The 17,896-nt window shown below is 39.6% G+C and overlaps 1 protein-coding gene across 1 annotated transcript in view; it reads right to left on the bottom strand.

Moving 5' to 3' along the window:
• Positions 1-17,896, bottom strand: part of PCLO (piccolo presynaptic cytomatrix protein) — a 307,080-nt gene that overhangs the window by 116,768 nt on the left and 172,416 nt on the right. The window contains exons 3-4 of the mRNA XM_082257080.1: positions 4,210-8,887; positions 1,857-3,850 (exon numbers count right to left, since the gene is read on the bottom strand). Of these exons, the coding sequence (XP_082113206.1) occupies positions 1,857-3,850; positions 4,210-8,887 (6,672 nt within the window). The remainder of the gene's footprint in view (positions 1-1,856; positions 3,851-4,209; positions 8,888-17,896) is intronic.

The raw sequence follows: 17,896 nt of genomic DNA, 5'->3' as shown, positions 1-17,896 counted from the left end.
GAAAGCAATAGATTCCATGGACTTCCACAATTCTCAGCTTCCTCCACTGCTCTCAATGGCCATCATAATGAAAAGGGGGAAGTCCTGCATAAGCTCCTAGCTGTGATTTAGAGCTTTCACAAGGCTGAAAGCTCTTCATCCCAATGTAAAAATGTTGGGTGCTTGAACTGCCGAACACCATGCACCATTACATTCACTTGGGAGGAAGGGGAGTGAGTCATAGACTTCCCAAACCCTAGAGTACAGGGTGTTTCCCTCCTCTCCTGCTGCCAGAACAGGGCAGTGGAGGAGATAAGCAAAGGTGAGCATGTGTAGTTGAGCAGAGCACACATAAATTTTATTTTTTTAAGTGAATATGGCCAACAGGTCTAATTCTGTTATGGCCCCTGGCTCTAAAGACAACTTAGCAGGTTGCACTTATTTATGCTGAGTGTGATAAATTAATGCTTGTGTGTTTGAGCCTTTATCAACAGGGACAAAATGACAATTTGGCACTGGTATGGATGAAGGCATCAAGTCCCTGGGCAAAATCCAAGCAGGACACCCTATCTTAATCAGTAAACCTTATGAGCATTCATGAAAGTTAGGAAGCAAATAAAAGGATGGTAAAGATTTTTTTCGTATGGAATGTGTGCAGTGGGCTATACAATTGGTAAATTAGAAGGGAAGATTGGGTTTTTGTTACCATTGGCAGTTTCAACCTCTGGACCCTCTTGTTTTAATTCCCTAGGCTACAGATATTAGTTAAGCTGATTTCTGAAATGTTAAATTGTCATTCTAAATTGGATAGTTTGTACTTACTGAACAATAATTAGGAGACAAATTTAAGCAGAATAATTTAAGCTGACTTCTCAGTATTACTAAGCTCTGTATAGAAAATGCATTATTTTCTTCACTATACGAGACAATTAAACTCCATGGGCAGTTTGAGTGGCTGTTAAGGCTACAGTACATCTGGGAAACATGTGAGGGGTATACCGTAAAAAATACTTAAAAAAATCTTAAATTGTCAAAAAATCACCAGGTCACCTGATCCTGTTCAACTGTATTTTTTTTTTTTAACAGTTGCAGACGAGGAGCAAGGATTGCTGCAGAGGTGCAAGCTGGTATGATGGCTTAGGGGCTCAATTATAATGGAGCATGCATAAAGCTATTTGATTTGTTACATTCAAGAGGGATACGCACACTATGGCCCACATTTTATGACTCATTTATAAAGTGTGGTGCCCCACTAAGTTTACTCTGCTTAGTGCTAAAGAAAGAACATGGTCATTGGCAGAGATCCTGTCAGGTACATTTGACAGGTCACATAATCGGCTCTCCAATTTCTTTTTTTTTCTTGTGCCATTGACTTTATTGTGCTCCAATGACTTTGCGTAAAAGTAAGCATCCTGCTGCTTTTTAAATGATTCCCTTAGGCTGGCCATACATAAGTCATTTGATCGGCCATACACAAGTTGATAGATCGACTAGTGTACAACCAGCCTGCCTATACATGGATAGAAATTTGGTCAGTCCCTGCTGATCCAGCTAAATCCTGATTTATGTATGGCTGACTTAAGTCACGTAACACTGGCAAGAAATTTAATCCGCAAAAATTAACTAGGCATTATACAGGAATTTTATTATTGTCATTCAACGTCAATGGGGTAGCTACAGAATGACATTCTGATGCACTAAAGAGGGTACCACTACATCCCATAGGAAATGTTACCAACATTACAGAGGTAACAGAGATTGAGAGCCTTGTATATCGAAAACTGGAGCACACTTATTAAGGTTAAGGAATGCTATAAATGTGAAAAATATTATTACACAATAACAGAATATATTTAGTAAAGGAAATTAACTCTTACTGTATATCCATCTGAATACTGGAACTGTGTTCTAGCAATGTCTTCTGCAGTCGGGCTTAGAGGCTTAGGATCAGATAAGGAGCGTTGCATACCCTTTGCACTTTTTGGACTTGGTGGTGGAATCTGTACATTATCGGTATGTGGCTTGTGAGTGCCGATGTCATCAGCTATTGTCTTAGAATATGGAGCAAAGGCAGATTCCAGAGCCTTGCTAGGTGAAACAGGTGAAATTGGTGAATAAAGAACTTTGGGAGATTTTGGAGGGGAAGGTGTGACCTGCAGAGAAGAATCAGCCCTAAGATGTGAGGAGTAGCCTATTTCTAATGGAGTTGGACGTCTTTTATCTCTCTGTGATACATCAGCCATATACTGGGTACTTTGTCCATCTGAATCTGTTTCAGTTTGGCAACCAAGACTTTCTCCTTTGTAACTCTTTTCTGGAGCAGAAATATGTTTAATTATTTCAACTTTTGAATCAACTTTTGCTCTTATAGAAGGTGTTCGTATTGTTCCCAGTGGCTCTGTTTGTACTGAAGTCTCAGAAACTGTTTGTATAGCAATGCTAGATACTTTGGAAAATGATCTAGATTTATCACCATCAGGGGTTCCATCAGAATATTTTCCAGCACGCGATTTTCTTCTCTGTCTTGCAGGTATATCCCAATCATCTTGATCCTCATCATCAGTTTGCACACTTGTATCAACTCCCTTTTTGGACCTTCTTCTTCTTCCTGTATATCTGTTTTCAGCTGCATCCTCATCATCGGTTTGTACTCCACTATCTACAATCAGTTTGTAAGATCGGGGTTCTTCCTGCATAGCACCATCTAATTCATCATACATACCAGTTAGTCTTGGCATTGAACTTCTCTTCTTTAGCTGCCTTTCCTCATTAATCTCCACATCTTTTAAAGACATTTCAGAAACAGAGCTAAATATACTTGGCCTTTGAATATACTGTGTAACACCATCTGATTGTACAGTATACCATGCTTCACTTGGAGCAACTTCAATACCTGCAACTGCTGTTGATGTAGTTGCTATATGATCAACATTCCAGAACTGTCCATCCTCTGGTGCTGTATACTGGCCTTCTAAAATCACTTGCTCAGAAGTTGTTTGAGGAAGAGGATTATCAGGATCATAGTTGAACTGGTACAACTGGCGCAATTTTTGCTCCTCTAACTGCTGGTGAAGTTGCTGCTGAAGTTGTTGAATCTGTTCAAGATGTAGCTGTTGCTGAACTAGTGTTTCTTGTCTCATCATAAATTGAGCCTGCCTTTCCTCCTCTTGTTGATATAATAGGTGTTGCTTCATGGACTGTAGTTCCTCAAGTTTTTGCTGCACCATTAAAGTTTCTTGTTCTCTGAACCTTTGTATTTCCTGACGTTCCCATTCCAATTCCTCAGCTAGCCTCTGCTGTTTTATTTTCTCCAGCTCTAAGAGCTCACGCTGCAAGTGAAGGTTCTGTTGTTTGCCATCCTCAGATGATATTATAAAGGATGACTCATCTTCAGTCAATTCAGAGTAGGTTTCAGACTCTGATGTCAAAAGTGAGACGAGATCAGCTTGTGTGCTTTCTGCTACCTCAATAGGAAATGTTTGTAAACTAGTTTCAACCACTGACATTACATCAGTCACATCTCCAGTTGCTGAAGTGAAAATACTGTACGTCCTGGGCAGTGGCTGAGCCTGGTTCAAGCTTGAAGTTATTGCATCACTGGTAATGAAGCTGGATAAGTCTTTCACTGTTGTACTGAAAATAGAACCAGGTTGTGTGGTAATGGCAAATGTTGAGGGTACTGGACTGGCAACTGATGAATAGACAACTCCATTAGAAGACCTTAAGACACTTCCCATACCATATGGTGGAACTACAGAAGGAGCCATTCGTGCCTGTGAATACTGGGGTGCACTTATTCCAAGGCCAGAAATAACTTGTCTTGTCTCTGGATATGTCCCTGATGTCTTGGTTTGGTATTCCAAAGCCTCACCTGAAATTACAGGGTATAGTTACAGTCCATTTGCTATAAACATTCATGTCTAGTGGTTCGGAAAGCCATCCAGTCTTGATGAAATAAATGGATAAAATTGCATGCAAATCTCCAAGGATAATGATTTACTTGGACAAGAAGCAAAATCATATTTGGAACATGCAGGCACATGCATGAGCCTGTGAGCAAAACATACATAAAATGGAAAATAAAATACACCAGTACTCAAAAATACTTTGCCATAATGTTGCAAAAAAAAAAAAAAGACAAAAAAATAAAATAAAATTGCTATCCAGACATGAGATGGGGAATACCATAATCACATGTTAAGGAAAGATTTGCTGGCACATCATACTGACCTGAAGTCACTTTCCCAGATGTAAGGTCTACAGCAACATCAGCTATTCCAACAGGATAATCAAAAGTATTTTTGCTTTTGTATAAAAAGAGTCCAGCTTCAGCTAAATTTGTGTCAGACATAGAGGGTTTCATGCCCCCAATGCCCCTAAATCCTGAAAGCCCAGAACGATCATATTGATAATGGTCATCTCTGTAGCCAAAACGGTCTTCAGGTAAAGTTGTGGATGGTTGTTGAGATATGCAACTTCTTCCAAAAGGTAAGTTATACACAACATCACAACAGACTGCTCTTCTGCCTGCAGTTAAGTCCACAGGTTTATCATCATCCTCAACTATTTCAGTTACAACTGCTGAAGTTGTATCATCCACAGTTACCATTGTTCTAAGGGATTTTGTTGTGCTAAGATCAACTACACCGCTATCTACTGATTCTTGGGATGTGGATATATCAATACAGCCATCTGTTACACTACCTGAGGAAACTGAGAATGGTTTTGTCACTGAATGTGCTGGAACCCCCATTGATAAGTTAATTGGCACTTCTGCTTCCACAGGAAATCCTACATATTCTTCTTCAAATTGCCTAGCAGTTGTCAGTTGTAAAGGTTCTTTCATTGAATTCCCTAGATCAACAAGGCTATCTAAACTTGATGTGTAACTTACAGTTGTTGCACATGTCATCACAGTAACAGATTCGGTAACCAGCATAACAGAAGAAACAACAGGTGATGCAGTGCTTAGATTTACAATAGCAGGCAGGACAGCACTCATTGGCCGACTGAGAGCCCCATGGGCTGCAGATTGGCGTTTTCCATCTAGTGTTGCAGAAGAGAGATCCATGCAGCTATCAGTCTCAACACCTGTGCTTTTGTAATCTACCTTGGTCAAGGTGCGTAAATCCATTACATCACTTGATTCATTAACTTTCTTAACATGGATTAACTGACTCTCCTCTATCATTGTCTTTTCAGTGTAAATAGTTCCTGGAATGCTAGGGAATTCAGACAGTGTGCTTTGAGGTAAAGAGGCAGCAGATTTGCTAATTTCTTTTATTTTTATTATATCTGATTGTTGAGATACTGGTACCGTCTCACTTCTAGTAAAAGGTATAGTGGAGAACACAGTTTCTGTAGATTGTGGAATTTTTCCATTTACAGATGCTTGCAGAGGCCAGCATGTTGTTGTTTGAGTGATATAACTGTCAGTTGGGGTACCAGGTTCAGATGGCAAGGTTATAACAACATAGGTTTCCTGTGATGGTTTTGTTAATCTTGGTGAGGATTTATTAGAATGAGGAGAAAGAGGAGATGTAGGAGATGGCAACACATACTCTGTGGTTGCAACCAAGCTTAAAGTTAAAGGCGTGGCAGAAGAAAATGGTGTTGTTTTTTGTTGTGCTTCTGATTTCTTTTGCATAGGAAACGGGGGTTCAGAATGTACAGGTTTTGTTACTTTTTGAGTCTTAGATGCTTCCACCGGCCTATGACTGAAGACTAACCCAGCTGGAATTGAAGAAGGCTTTGGAGGAACTGGCGGGGGTGCAGCATGAGATTTGGCCAGATAATTGGAAGTGCCTGTAAGCTCTGTGCTAGACACACTTGTAGATGATTTTGTAATTGCTGCTGTAGATGGAATTTTAGGTGCAGGCCTCTTTTTTGAATACACTCCAGGCTTAGGCTGAGTTGCTGGAGGTAATGGTGGTGGTGGTGGAGGAGGAGGTGGAGTAGGAGTAGAAGAATCGGTAGGAGTGTTCCTAAACAAAGACATTACTTTTGATGTGACAGAGGGAACTGTTGATATTACTGATGATAGTTTAGGTGCTGTGGTGTTTGTATCTGTAACTGCTGTGGAAGTCACTGTGTGCTTGGTTGACACTGTATATTCAGCAGTTGTTTGAATATCTTTTTTTACCAAAGTAGTGTGAGTAACCGCACTGTCCTTTGTATATGTTTTGCTTTTTGCTTCACATTTGTCTAAATCAGTTTTTCCAATTTCGGAGCTACTCTTTACATCATCCAGGGAGATTTGCTCAGTCATGACATCATTGAGCTGAGCAATATCAGGTACTGAAATAATAATATGATCTAAAATAGATTTTTCAATGTCTTGAGATGGTATTTGAGTCTGAGTAACTGAAGAGTCAATTTCTGAGTCAGGTTTTGTCTTAGTATGAAGGCTGGCATTAGATGACACACTTTCATTGGAATCAATTTGGCCATTCACAAATATTTCAGTACTTTCTGAAGCAAGATTTTCAGAAGATTTTTCTATAGCATAGTCAATGATCATATCATCCTCCTCAAGTTCTGCTGTAAAATGCTGTGTTATTTTAACATCTGGAATGGAGATTGCATTAAGGGAGGTAGATTCCACTGAAGCAGAAGGAACAGTTTCTGTTTTATCTATATCTACTGTAACAGAAGATACCACATCAACTTTACCATTAAAGTCATTTCTAGGCTGTGTTGGACTAGATCCTGGTGTTAGCTGTACATTTTGGCAGCTAATAAGGTCATATAAGCCCGAAATGGCATCACTGGGTACTCTTTCATCAGTGTTATCCAAATTAATAATCTCATGACTTTCTGGAACAATGTAGGAACTTGAAACTATATCTTCTTGAGGCACAATAGTATGAAATGTTTCTGTCGTAAAACATTCATCTTGTACATTTGCAACAGTCTGAACAACATTTCTGCAAATGTCACCTACAGAACCATTTTTCAGTTCCTTTACTCTAAATTCTTGATCCTGAGCACATAATATATTGGAATCTAAGCTCTCATCATAATTTTCTTCGACTAACGACTCATAGATATAATCTTCAATCAACATGCCCCCATATAAAGGTTCTTTCTCAAAGACTTCCTCTGTTTCCTTTTCATTCTGGTACAGTTTAGCTTTACACAAAATTTCTTCATATGCTTCCTCAGCAGTTTTTAGAGCTTGCTGACCATTTTTGCTATCTGATATAGCAACAGTTGTTACATCAGTAGGAGAATATAATGATACTGAAGTAGGCAACTTATATACTTTCTGAACTTCTATTATTTTTTCTGGACTTATTTCAAAACCCTCTGGCTCTGATTCAATACTAGGGGAATACTCAGAGCATGATGACCTATGGAGTTCTTCCATCTCAGCTGCTTGACGTAATTCTTCAGTTGGAGAAGCATCTTCAATAGGGGAAAGATTACTTGGAGGTGTTTTTGGTCTCTCTCTTCTACGCTGTGCCCTTAATTCATCTTTATCTTTTTTGGATTTTTTACTAGAGCTTTTCCTTTGCTGTTGTTCTATTTCCCTTTGCTTTTCTTGCTCTTTTAAAAGTTCTTCCTCTTCTCTTAGCTCATCCTCTTCTGAAGAGTCTTCAATAGTTGGAAGAACAGGCCCATGGGATCGATGTCTAGCTTTTCTGTGCGGTTTGCTTTCTCCTGACATTTTCTTATGACTTGGACTACTATCACTGTCTTCATCCAGTGATGACACTGATGTAGGAGATGTGCCTGGGGTGAAACTTGAAGCATGGAGACTTGAAGATCTTTCTTCACGTGATCTGTCCTCTGGAGAATCTGTTAAACTTTCCATTTCCAGTTCTGGTTCTTCATCATAATACAGTGTAGTAGACTGTTTACCAGAGTCTTCAGAGTAAGTATTAGAAATTGTGCTATTTAGTTCAATAGTTTTAAATCTACGGAGGCCTCCACCTCCACTAACTGAAATTTCTTCACTTTCTTGACTCTTAGTTTCTCTAAATTTTGGCTCTGGACTCTCATCATATGTCTCCTCATCTTCATCCTCTTCATCATCATCATCATGCCATGAGTGACGACGTACTCCATCCTCATCATAACCTGTACTAATTTTCTTTGTTAACCGTTTGGACTTTGTAGTTACTGTTTTTGCTTTATTTTCTTTTTTCTGATTTTCAATAACACTTATTTCTTTCAGTTTTGTTCTTATAAACTCATCATCCTCAGATCCTGATGCATCCTCATCAGCACTCATTTCAATTATTTGCTTACGAATAAAGTCTTCATCGTCTCCAGATCCTGGACTGTCATCATGTTTAAAATCATCACTACTTGATGATCCATTACTAGTTCTTCTTTTTCTTAGTGGAACAGGTGAATTTTCACTTTCACTGCTGTCATCTAGGGAATCATGTCGTCTATGGGTAGCAGGATCTTTTCCTGAACTTACACCATCTTTTTGAACCTTCCTTGAAGCCAAATTTCTTTTACTACTGTCTTTCAATGTTGCCTCATCTTCTTCCTGAATCTCTTCAAGTTCTTCATCTTCTGAGCTGTAGGATTCTGGAGTGATTGGTAATATCTTAGTCCTAAGTCTGTCATAAGTCTGTCCAGTATTTCTTCCATATAAATCAATACCTTTTTTCTTTTTCTCATCAGTGAGAACACTTGTTTGGGCTTCTAAAATTGATAAAACTGTGCTTTCTAACTTGGCTAAATCTGATGGACTTGAGGGGCTAATCTCCTGCAAAAATGTCTCCTTTTTTGTTTGTTCCTTATTCAAATCTTTTTCATCACTTGGAATTAGACTTGGTATTTCCCCAAGTGAACCAGATATGCCATCTGATGAATATCCTGTATCACTTAAGCCTTGTGGGCTTTTCTGCTGTTGCGAATTTGAGGTGTCTGATTTATCATCTTCTTTTTCCTAAAAAACAAACAGAAAAATGAACGTTTCCATGAACCAAGAAATAGAGTATATTGAAAAACACAAGCTTTCTAAATAATCGGGCTATCTCATAATGTTGACACAGAATAACTCATTTTCTGAAGACACACAAATTGTTAAATTTGCAAGTGAATTTTTCTTTAGCTTAGTGAATGAGGAGAAGCTCTGCTGACTTCCATGATCTAAATACGTCAAGCAAACTTACTGTTTGCTTTTATTTTCCTTGCATATGATTGGGTGTTCTTTGCAAATTCCATTTTCATCACATTCGCTAAGCCACGAGAAAATTCCTTGCAAAGTGAGCTGTCTATTTGCCTTTGGTAAAACAATCCTATGTGTCATAAATACATATATATTCTAATGCAGAACCCCACAAAACATTTTTGGTGGAAGGGGCATGAAAGAGACATTTGAATTAGCTCTGTGCTCCTGTTTTCATGAGCAATATATACAGTACATAATGTAAAGAAGTACAAAATTCTGCAGTGTAGCCACCAACTCCTATTTTATGTCAGACAATTTCTCTCAACCTTGACAGCTAATTTCTAATGCTCAGAACAGGCTGATGGGAAGGAAGAAGATGTTCAGCTCAGGACACTGATAGATTTTAATAATGGGAGAGCAGGGTTAAGGCTGGTCACATGTAGGTCAGTTTTGGTCAGAACCAACGAAGATTTGCCAAATATTCTTTGAATATTCACAGGGATAGTCAATGAACACAAATGACATTGCTTCATGCTAGGTACATAAACAATCAATGACAACATATAAAATGGAACATATCGGTCAAAATGAGTTTGATGGAGAATCATTCGCCACAGAATATTGTTTTCAAGAAATGTAATCACTGTAACATGTTTAGCACATGGGACAATTACAACTTAAAATAAATCTGCTATTGTGAAAAGCAGAAACGATACGAAAAAGTGGGCAATTCATCTGAATGTGTAGTCTACATAAAATAATCAAATAAGTGGCCCTGTTAGTCTTTTATTCATTATCATTTAGAAAAAAAATATTTGTTGTTGATTGTCAGACTAAAGACATTCTTCACTCTTCATTTTTCAGGACAAATATTGAGTCCCGGTTCAATTTATAGCGATGACAGACATTGCAAGTGATTCGAAGTGCACTGTTCTGAAAATCACATGCGATGTCTGTGCGATGCAAATTGAGCAATACAGTTTGTATGGCTGAATTTGCATTGGATTCGGACACAACTCGCACAGGACCCTTTTTTGGGTAAGCAGCAGAATCGTATCGCATGGTGGTTTACACCTATGCGATCCGATTCATGTCTGAACTGACAGTTCGCACTGCGATATGCAAACTGATCTGTGGGTGTTGTTAACCTTGTATTGACACCCCCAGCGATTTGCATATGGCAGTGTGAACTGCCTGCGATCTGAATGCGATGTGGGAACCCGCAGTGGATTTGCAGGGTTCCCGCATGGCATATATGTAAACCGGCACTTAAGCATAGAACTCTCTATTTTAAAATGGCAAGTATTCTTTTAAACCCCAACTCCAGCCAAAATGTTCTTTTAGTTTTTGATAGTGTTGGAAAGATTTTTTTTTTATTTTATTGCTGTCTGTGCCGCAATAAATTACACTACTGATTTTCTTTCTTTTAACAAATCCTATGGTAATAATAGGTTAGGCAAATACATTTTCTTTATGTATTAACATATGTATTAGCAATTTTGTAGTTACAAAACATGTTGCCTTTCTCTTGAACCTAATGACTAAATGATAATCACCCTCTTTTATATTCAGAACATATTACCTGCATAAAGGAAATATATTTAGCAGTTTATGTTTTCATATGACTTGTGAAGGCAGGTACTACCAAACTGTGTATTGTTTGTGCATATAAAGACAAAGAGTATATACAGTATGTCACCACAGGTATACCTCACAGTCTTATCAAACAATACATAAACTATCAATGTTTTGATTCTTGAGTGTAAAAACTGAAAAGCAGATACAGTGTGGTAGTCCCTCAAACTAGGAAGCTCAGTAATTGGGCATCAGGGGTGATCAAGGGGTTAAGTGTGCTCCTAAGGAATGTTTTCTAACTGTGGGGCGAGTGGACTGACTGCAGTAAGAGAGAGATCAGTGTTCCTGATTAGTAGGAGCACACAATCGCTCAAATCCTGTCTGACAGAACAGTCGTCTGCCTTGTTTGCATAGGCAGACGGCCGTTTTGTCAGTCTCCTTTACAATCACGGTAGGCCAGTGGCGATCGCGTTCGCCGGTCCAGTGGACTGCCTCCCAAGTGCCTAATACAGTGGAGAACTGTATCAAATGCCTTTGCAAAATCCAGATACACTACATCCACAGGTCTTTCTTTATCTAGATGGCAGCTCAGCTCACTTCTTCCTAGAAGGTTAATAGATTGCTCTGGCAAGAATGAATTTTCATGAATCTATACTGATTACTACTAATGATACCATTTTCATTACTAAAGTCTTGTATATAATTCCTTATCATCCCCTCAAATATCTTACAGACTATTGATGTTAGGCTAGCCGGCCTGTAGTTTTCAGGGATATATTTTGGCCCTTCTTTAAATATTGGTACCAAGTTGTCCTTTTTCCAATCAGCTGGTACCATTCCTGTCAGTAGACTATCCATAAAAATTAGGAACAATGGTCTGGCTATCACCTGGCTGAGCTCTTTAACCACTTAAGCCCCGGAAGATTTTACCCCCTTCCTGACCAGGGGGTATTTTGCGATTCGGCACTGCGTGAATTTAACGGATAATTGCGCGGTCGTGCGATGCTGTATCCAAATGAAATTAATGTCCTTTTTTTCCCCACAAACAGAGCTTTCTTTTGGTAGTATTTGATCACCTGTGCGATTTATTGATCATGCGCTATAAACAAAAAAAGAGCGCCAATTTTGCAAAAATAACAATATTTTTCACATTTTTTTATATGAAATTCCCCCCCAAAAAATGTAAAAATCAAAATTTTTTAACATTTTAGGCCACTGTGTTTTTTGCTACATATGTTTGGTAAAAAAAAATCCCAATAAGCGTATTTTGATTGGTTTGCGCAAAAGTTATTGCGTTTACTAACTAAGGGAAAGATTTTTGTCATTTTTATTGTTTTTTTTTTTAACGAGTAATGGCGGTGATCTGCAATTTTTTTTTGCGGGACTGCGACATTGCGGCGGACAGATTGGACCCTTGACTGACATTTTTGACACTTTTGGGGGTACCAGTGACATTACTATAGTAATCAGTGCTATACATATGCACTGTTACTGTAAAAATGACACTGGCAGGGAAGGGGTTAACTTTATTGGAGAAGGAGGGGTTAAGTGTGTCCCTAGGGGTGTGATTCTTACTGTGCAGGGATGTGGCTTTTCATGTAACAGCAGAGATCTATGATCGTACATAGCAGGACCATATGGTCTCTGCTGTTACACAAGGGAGAATGACAGGCGGCTTTGTTTACATTAGCCGCCTGCCTTTCTCCCTCTGTAACTGACGATCGCGAGTGACCGGCGGACATCGGGTCCGCCAGTCACACGCGTGGGGATCCTCCGGCGGCGGCGCGCGCTCGCCCCCTATTGGCTTGCAGAGGAGTGACGTACCCGTACATCACTTTGCCTGCATGGGGCTGACCGCCGCAGTATATGTACTTGCGGCGGTCGGCAAGCGGTTAAGGACCCTCTATTCTGTTAACCATGAGAGTTTCCTGTGGCGTGCTATTAATTTTAACATTACAGTCTAGGTTACTGCATCCACCCAATTCTTTTGTGAAGACTGAGGAGAAGAATTAATTTAGCACCTTTGCCTTCTCTCTGTCCTTTGTAGCCAGATACCCTTCCTCGTCCTTTATGGGGCCAATGTGTTCTGGCCTCACTTTCTTACTATTTATATACTTAAAGAATTGCTTGTTTTTTTTTTTTTTTTTACTCTTTTCTGCTATGTGCCTTTTCGTGTTCTACCTTAGCCACCTTGATTGCGCTTACATTTCTTATTGTATTCTGTATAATGTTGGAATGCTGTCAATAACCCCACAGCCTTGTATTTTTTTAAGACCTTTTCTTTAGTATTTACATGCATTTTTACGTTGGAGTTTAGCCACCCAGGGTTTATTTTAGCTCTTTTAAACGTATTCCCCCGTTGGAATGCACTGGCCAATACCTTTATTTAGTATGTTCTTAAAGCACTCTCATTTTTCCTCCCTGTTCTTTGTTCTTAGGATTTCACCCCATTTTATATCATCTAACAAAGAGCGTAGTTTAGGGAAGTTGGCTCTTTTGAAATTTAGTGTCCTAGTATTACCCTTGTGTTTCCTATTTATATGATTTATACTGAAACTAGTTGACCTATGGTCACTGTTTCCTAAGTTGCCTTCCACATCCGTGATCAGGTCTGTATTGTTAGTAATCAGTAGGTCTAGTAACACATTGTTTCTTGTCGGTGCATTCATTATCTGACCCATGAAATAGTCCTGCAAAACATTTAGGAAATTGTGAGCCTTACATGAATGCGTGGTTCCTTCCGCCCAGTTTATATCTGAATAGTTAAAATCCCCCAATATAATGACATTTTCCATCCTTACTGCCATTCCAAGCTGCGATAGGAGGCCCGCATCCCCCCCCCCCTCTGGTTAGGGTGCCTATAGCACACACCCAATATTACTTTTCCCATAGTACCTTCCCTTTGAAGCTCTACCCATAGGGATTCTTCCTCCTTCCTAGCTCCATTAGTGATATCGTCCCTCATATTCACTTACACATTGTTCTTGATGTACAGGCATACCCCTCCCCATTTTTTACCCTCTCTATCTCTGTGATAAAGGGAATACACCTGAATGGTTGCCAGCCAATCATGAGAGCTGTCAAACCAAGTTTCTGAAATTCCCATAAAATCGAAATCCTCCTCATACATTAGCAGCTTCAGTTCTTCTATCTTGTTGGCCAGACTTCTAGCATTGGCATACAAACATTGTCATTTTATTCGGTTGCATACTATATCCTCGTTAGATGTAATGAGAGTGCACTTTCGATTTGTCAGCCTACCTACCTTTGGTTTTGGATCTCTGGTCACCCTACCACTAATGCCCTCTAAAATGCCTGCTGAACCTTGCTCCCCGCTGGCTAATTCTACATCTGGACCCTCCCCCCATCACCTAATTTAAAAATCCCTCTAACTTTTCAGCCATCTTCTTTCCCAGTAAAACTGCACCCTCCCCATTTAGGTGCAGTTCATCCCTAGTTAAGAGCCAGTAGCCGACTAGGAAGTTGGCCCATTTCTCCAGGAACTCAAACTCCTCCTTACTACACCAGCTCCTCTGCCACTTGTTAACTTCCCTAATCTCCCACTGCCTCTCTGGCATGGCTCGAGGTACAGATAGTATTTCTGAGAATACTACCTTGGAGGTCCTACTCTTTAATTTAGTACCTAAGTCCCAGAAATCATTTTTTTTTGACTCTCCATCTCCCTCTAACTTTGTCATTGGTACCCACGTGTCCCACCCAATAATCTGTCCACCAGATCCACGATGTGCCAACCCGAGTGCCTGGTAAACAACAAACAGTTTGGCGCTTATGGTCTTTTTGACAGATTGCCCTCTCTGTCCTTCTTCTGAGTCCCTTACCAACAGAACCTTACCTTACCATTAGCCTCGTTCCCACCCTCACTGGAGGAGTTCTTCCCCTAGCAGCTAGGGACGTCGCTCTGCTCCAGCAATGCTGGTACCTGACTGGTTCCCCCAACATCACACAACAGGGCATATTTATTGGGATGCTCCAGCCCAGGACCGGTCTCCCTTCGACTCTTTCCCCTCTACCCTTCCTAACTGTCACCCAGCTACTCTGCTCTGGTGCCTACACCATTGTATCTCCACCCGCCTCTGTGCTGGCCCCTGCCGGCACATGCCGGGTACGTTCCCAGCTCTCCTTAAGTATGGAGATTCTTCTCAGTGTTGCCAGCTGATTCCCTAGATTCAGGATCTGAGCTTCCATGGAAGCAACATGCCTAATTTTTTCACAGCTGTATTTGTTGTGAGAGAAGACACTGAACATTGGTGTGGGAATTTATAAAAAGACATTTGTTGTTGTTTAACATTTAACCACCTTTGGTTGGAGACACCTGGTGGCAGATTATGGACACTGTATTTATGCATGCACATTATTTATATTTTTTGATATTTTGTGTTTAAAGTTGATTTGAATATTTGAGGAGCACGGTTAATAATATTTGCTATACCATCTATAGGCTAATCTGCCTCATAATGGGTGGCTCTGGAAATATTACAATAATTTAGTTACTAATCACATTATTTATTCACATAGAATAACTTGTTCAGTTTGCGTGGGTTGAGGGTTATACCATTTTTTTTTTTGCTTACTTAAACAAGTATTGTTTTCTTTTAAACAGCAGAAAATAACAAAACTCCTCAGCATATAAGCCAGCCTGTAAAAGAAAATTATAATTAACAGTCCCAGCACTGGTGACTCCAATTTCACTTTTTTTTTGCAGAGCTACACTCACTAAAAAATGTCAGCATCAGAAAACACTTGGTGTGTTGGATGCCTACATCTACATGCTGCATTCTTTGGTTTATACCAACTGGCCCCTGCATCAGTATCTCAGCTTTAACCGCTTGCCGACTGCTCACAGTATATTTACTGCGGCAGTCAGCCCCTCACAGGCAGAGTGACGTAGGTTTACGTCGCTAGCCTGTGAGGCTCTGGGGAGCGAGCGCGTGCCCGCGGAGGCGCGCTCCCGCTCCCGCGCAGTCACGGACCCCCCCGCGCGTGTGACTGGTGGACCCGATGTCCGCCGGTCACTCGGCGATCGTCGGGGGAGAGGGAGAAAGTCAGGCGGCTTATGTAAACAAGCTGCCTGTCATTCTCCTCGGTGTAAAGACACTGATCACACGGATCTACTATGTAGATCCGTTGATCAGTGTCCTTACAGCTCAAGCCACAGCCAATCACAGTAGAAAGCACGTTCCTAGGGACACACACAGCCCCTCCCTCCCAAATAAAGTTAACCCCTTCACTACCAGTGTATTTTTACAGTAACAGTGCATATGTATAGCACTGATTACTGTAGAAATGTCACTGGTAACCCCAAAAGTGTCAAAAATGTCAGTCAAGGGTCCGATCTGTCCGCCCCAATGTCGCAGTACCGCAAAAAAAATCGCGGATCGCCGCCATTACGCCATTACAACAAAAATGACAAAAATCTTTCCCTTTGTTCGTAAACGCGATAACTTTTGCGCAAACCAATAAAAATACGCTTTTTTTTTACCAAACATATGTAGCATAAAACAAATTGGCTGAAAATGTTAAAAAATTTTGATTTTTACATTTTTTTTGGTGAATTTCATATAAAAAAATGTGAAAAATATTGTTATTTTTGCAAAATGTACGGTCTTTTTTTGTTTATAGCGCAAAAAGTAAAAAGCGCATGGGTGATCAAATACCACCAAAAGAAAGCTCTGTTTGTGGGAAAAAAAGGACGTCAAATTTGTTTAGGTACAGCGTCGCACGACCGCGCAATTGTCCGTTAAAGTCACGCAGTGCCGAATCGCAAAATACCCCCTGGTCGTTTAGCAGGAAAATCCTCCGGGGCTTAAGTGGTTAAGGACACAGTAGTGGCATAGTGGTTGATGTCTGGACCACAGCATGCAGTGAGGAGACAGCCAGAAGAGTCACATGCTAATGAATCTTTGGCAGAAGACAGCAAAGAGTGGAGTCACCAGAAGAGGGACAAGTATTATTAAACTTTTTCTTCAAGCTGGTTTTGAATGTATTATTGAGTAACCCTATTGCTAGAATTCCATTAACCTATTAATCACTTCCTTACTGGCATTTTGTAAAAAAAAAAAAAAAAAAAACTAGCAGATTCAGAGAGGAAGGTAGGATAGTGGGGTAATTATTTTAACCCTTTCACCTCCCCTTCTTCCTTGCTACATGTTTTAACATCCTCAATATCAGCATGTTTATTTGTTTCCAAAAAATTATCTTAGGGTGTCTGTTTTCTAATAAGGGGTCATGTCGGGAGAATTCGGACTGTACTGGCATTTTTATTTGTTCAGCAGTATAACAGAGAGTAAGGTAAACAGTGCTTTATCCTACATTTTGGTCTTTGTTTGTTTACCTATAACCCAGTGGTTATCAAATACCACCAAAATAAAGCTCTATCTGTCTCACAAAATAATATAAAATTCATTTAGGTACCCTGTTGCAGTAATTGTCTGTCAAACTATCACAGTGCTGAAACTGAAAAATTGATATATAGAATGAATATATACGATACTGGTATACAGGCTGGTACTCTAGTGGTTAACATCATTACATTTCTTTTATGAAGAAAATATAAACACTTATTTCTTGGAGTATCGTAAATTCAAGGAAGTATGTAAAAATTCCATTCAGTTATAATAAGACATCATTTGAATTGATCATATGGCTCCCAAAACCAGATCAAGTTACTTTTGTTTCCCGTAGAACACTAAAAGCTCAAATGACTCCATTAGATCATTTTAGATCTGAGTGACTATATTTAACTATACTGTAAATTCCAAGCAGAGACATAACTGTGAATGATTTCTTTCATAGTATCATTTTAAAGGGCTCTTTAATCCAAACCCACCAACTGTCCTTTATTTGGACAATTGGTGGGACTGTAACTCTTTCCTCCTCAGCTCTCCATCTTTTTTGTCTGATGTATATATTTCTGTAAATTATGTAAAATGTAATTACCAAAATTGGTATACTACACTAAACTGTCCCTCCAACCTATGGTTGCATTAGTTATTTTGAAAGGCAAATTTAGAGGAAAAGTAGTTGTAAAAGTGCTTAAAGTTTTAACAAATCCTTTTTGCGCATTGATTCTTGTTCTTGTTCTTCTATTGTCTGCATATTTAGGGGTGTCCCTCTATGTCAGCTCAGAAATGTAATACTCTCCCTATGTTTGATGTCCTCAAACCATTCATATAAGGAATGGATTGAGTC

The sequence above is a fragment of the Pelophylax lessonae genome (genome assembly GCF_965119305.1).
Source record: "Pelophylax lessonae genome assembly, chromosome: 4".
Classification (NCBI taxonomy): Eukaryota; Metazoa; Chordata; class Amphibia; order Anura; family Ranidae; genus Pelophylax; species Pelophylax lessonae.
This window is presented reverse-complemented; position numbering and strand designations above follow the sequence as displayed.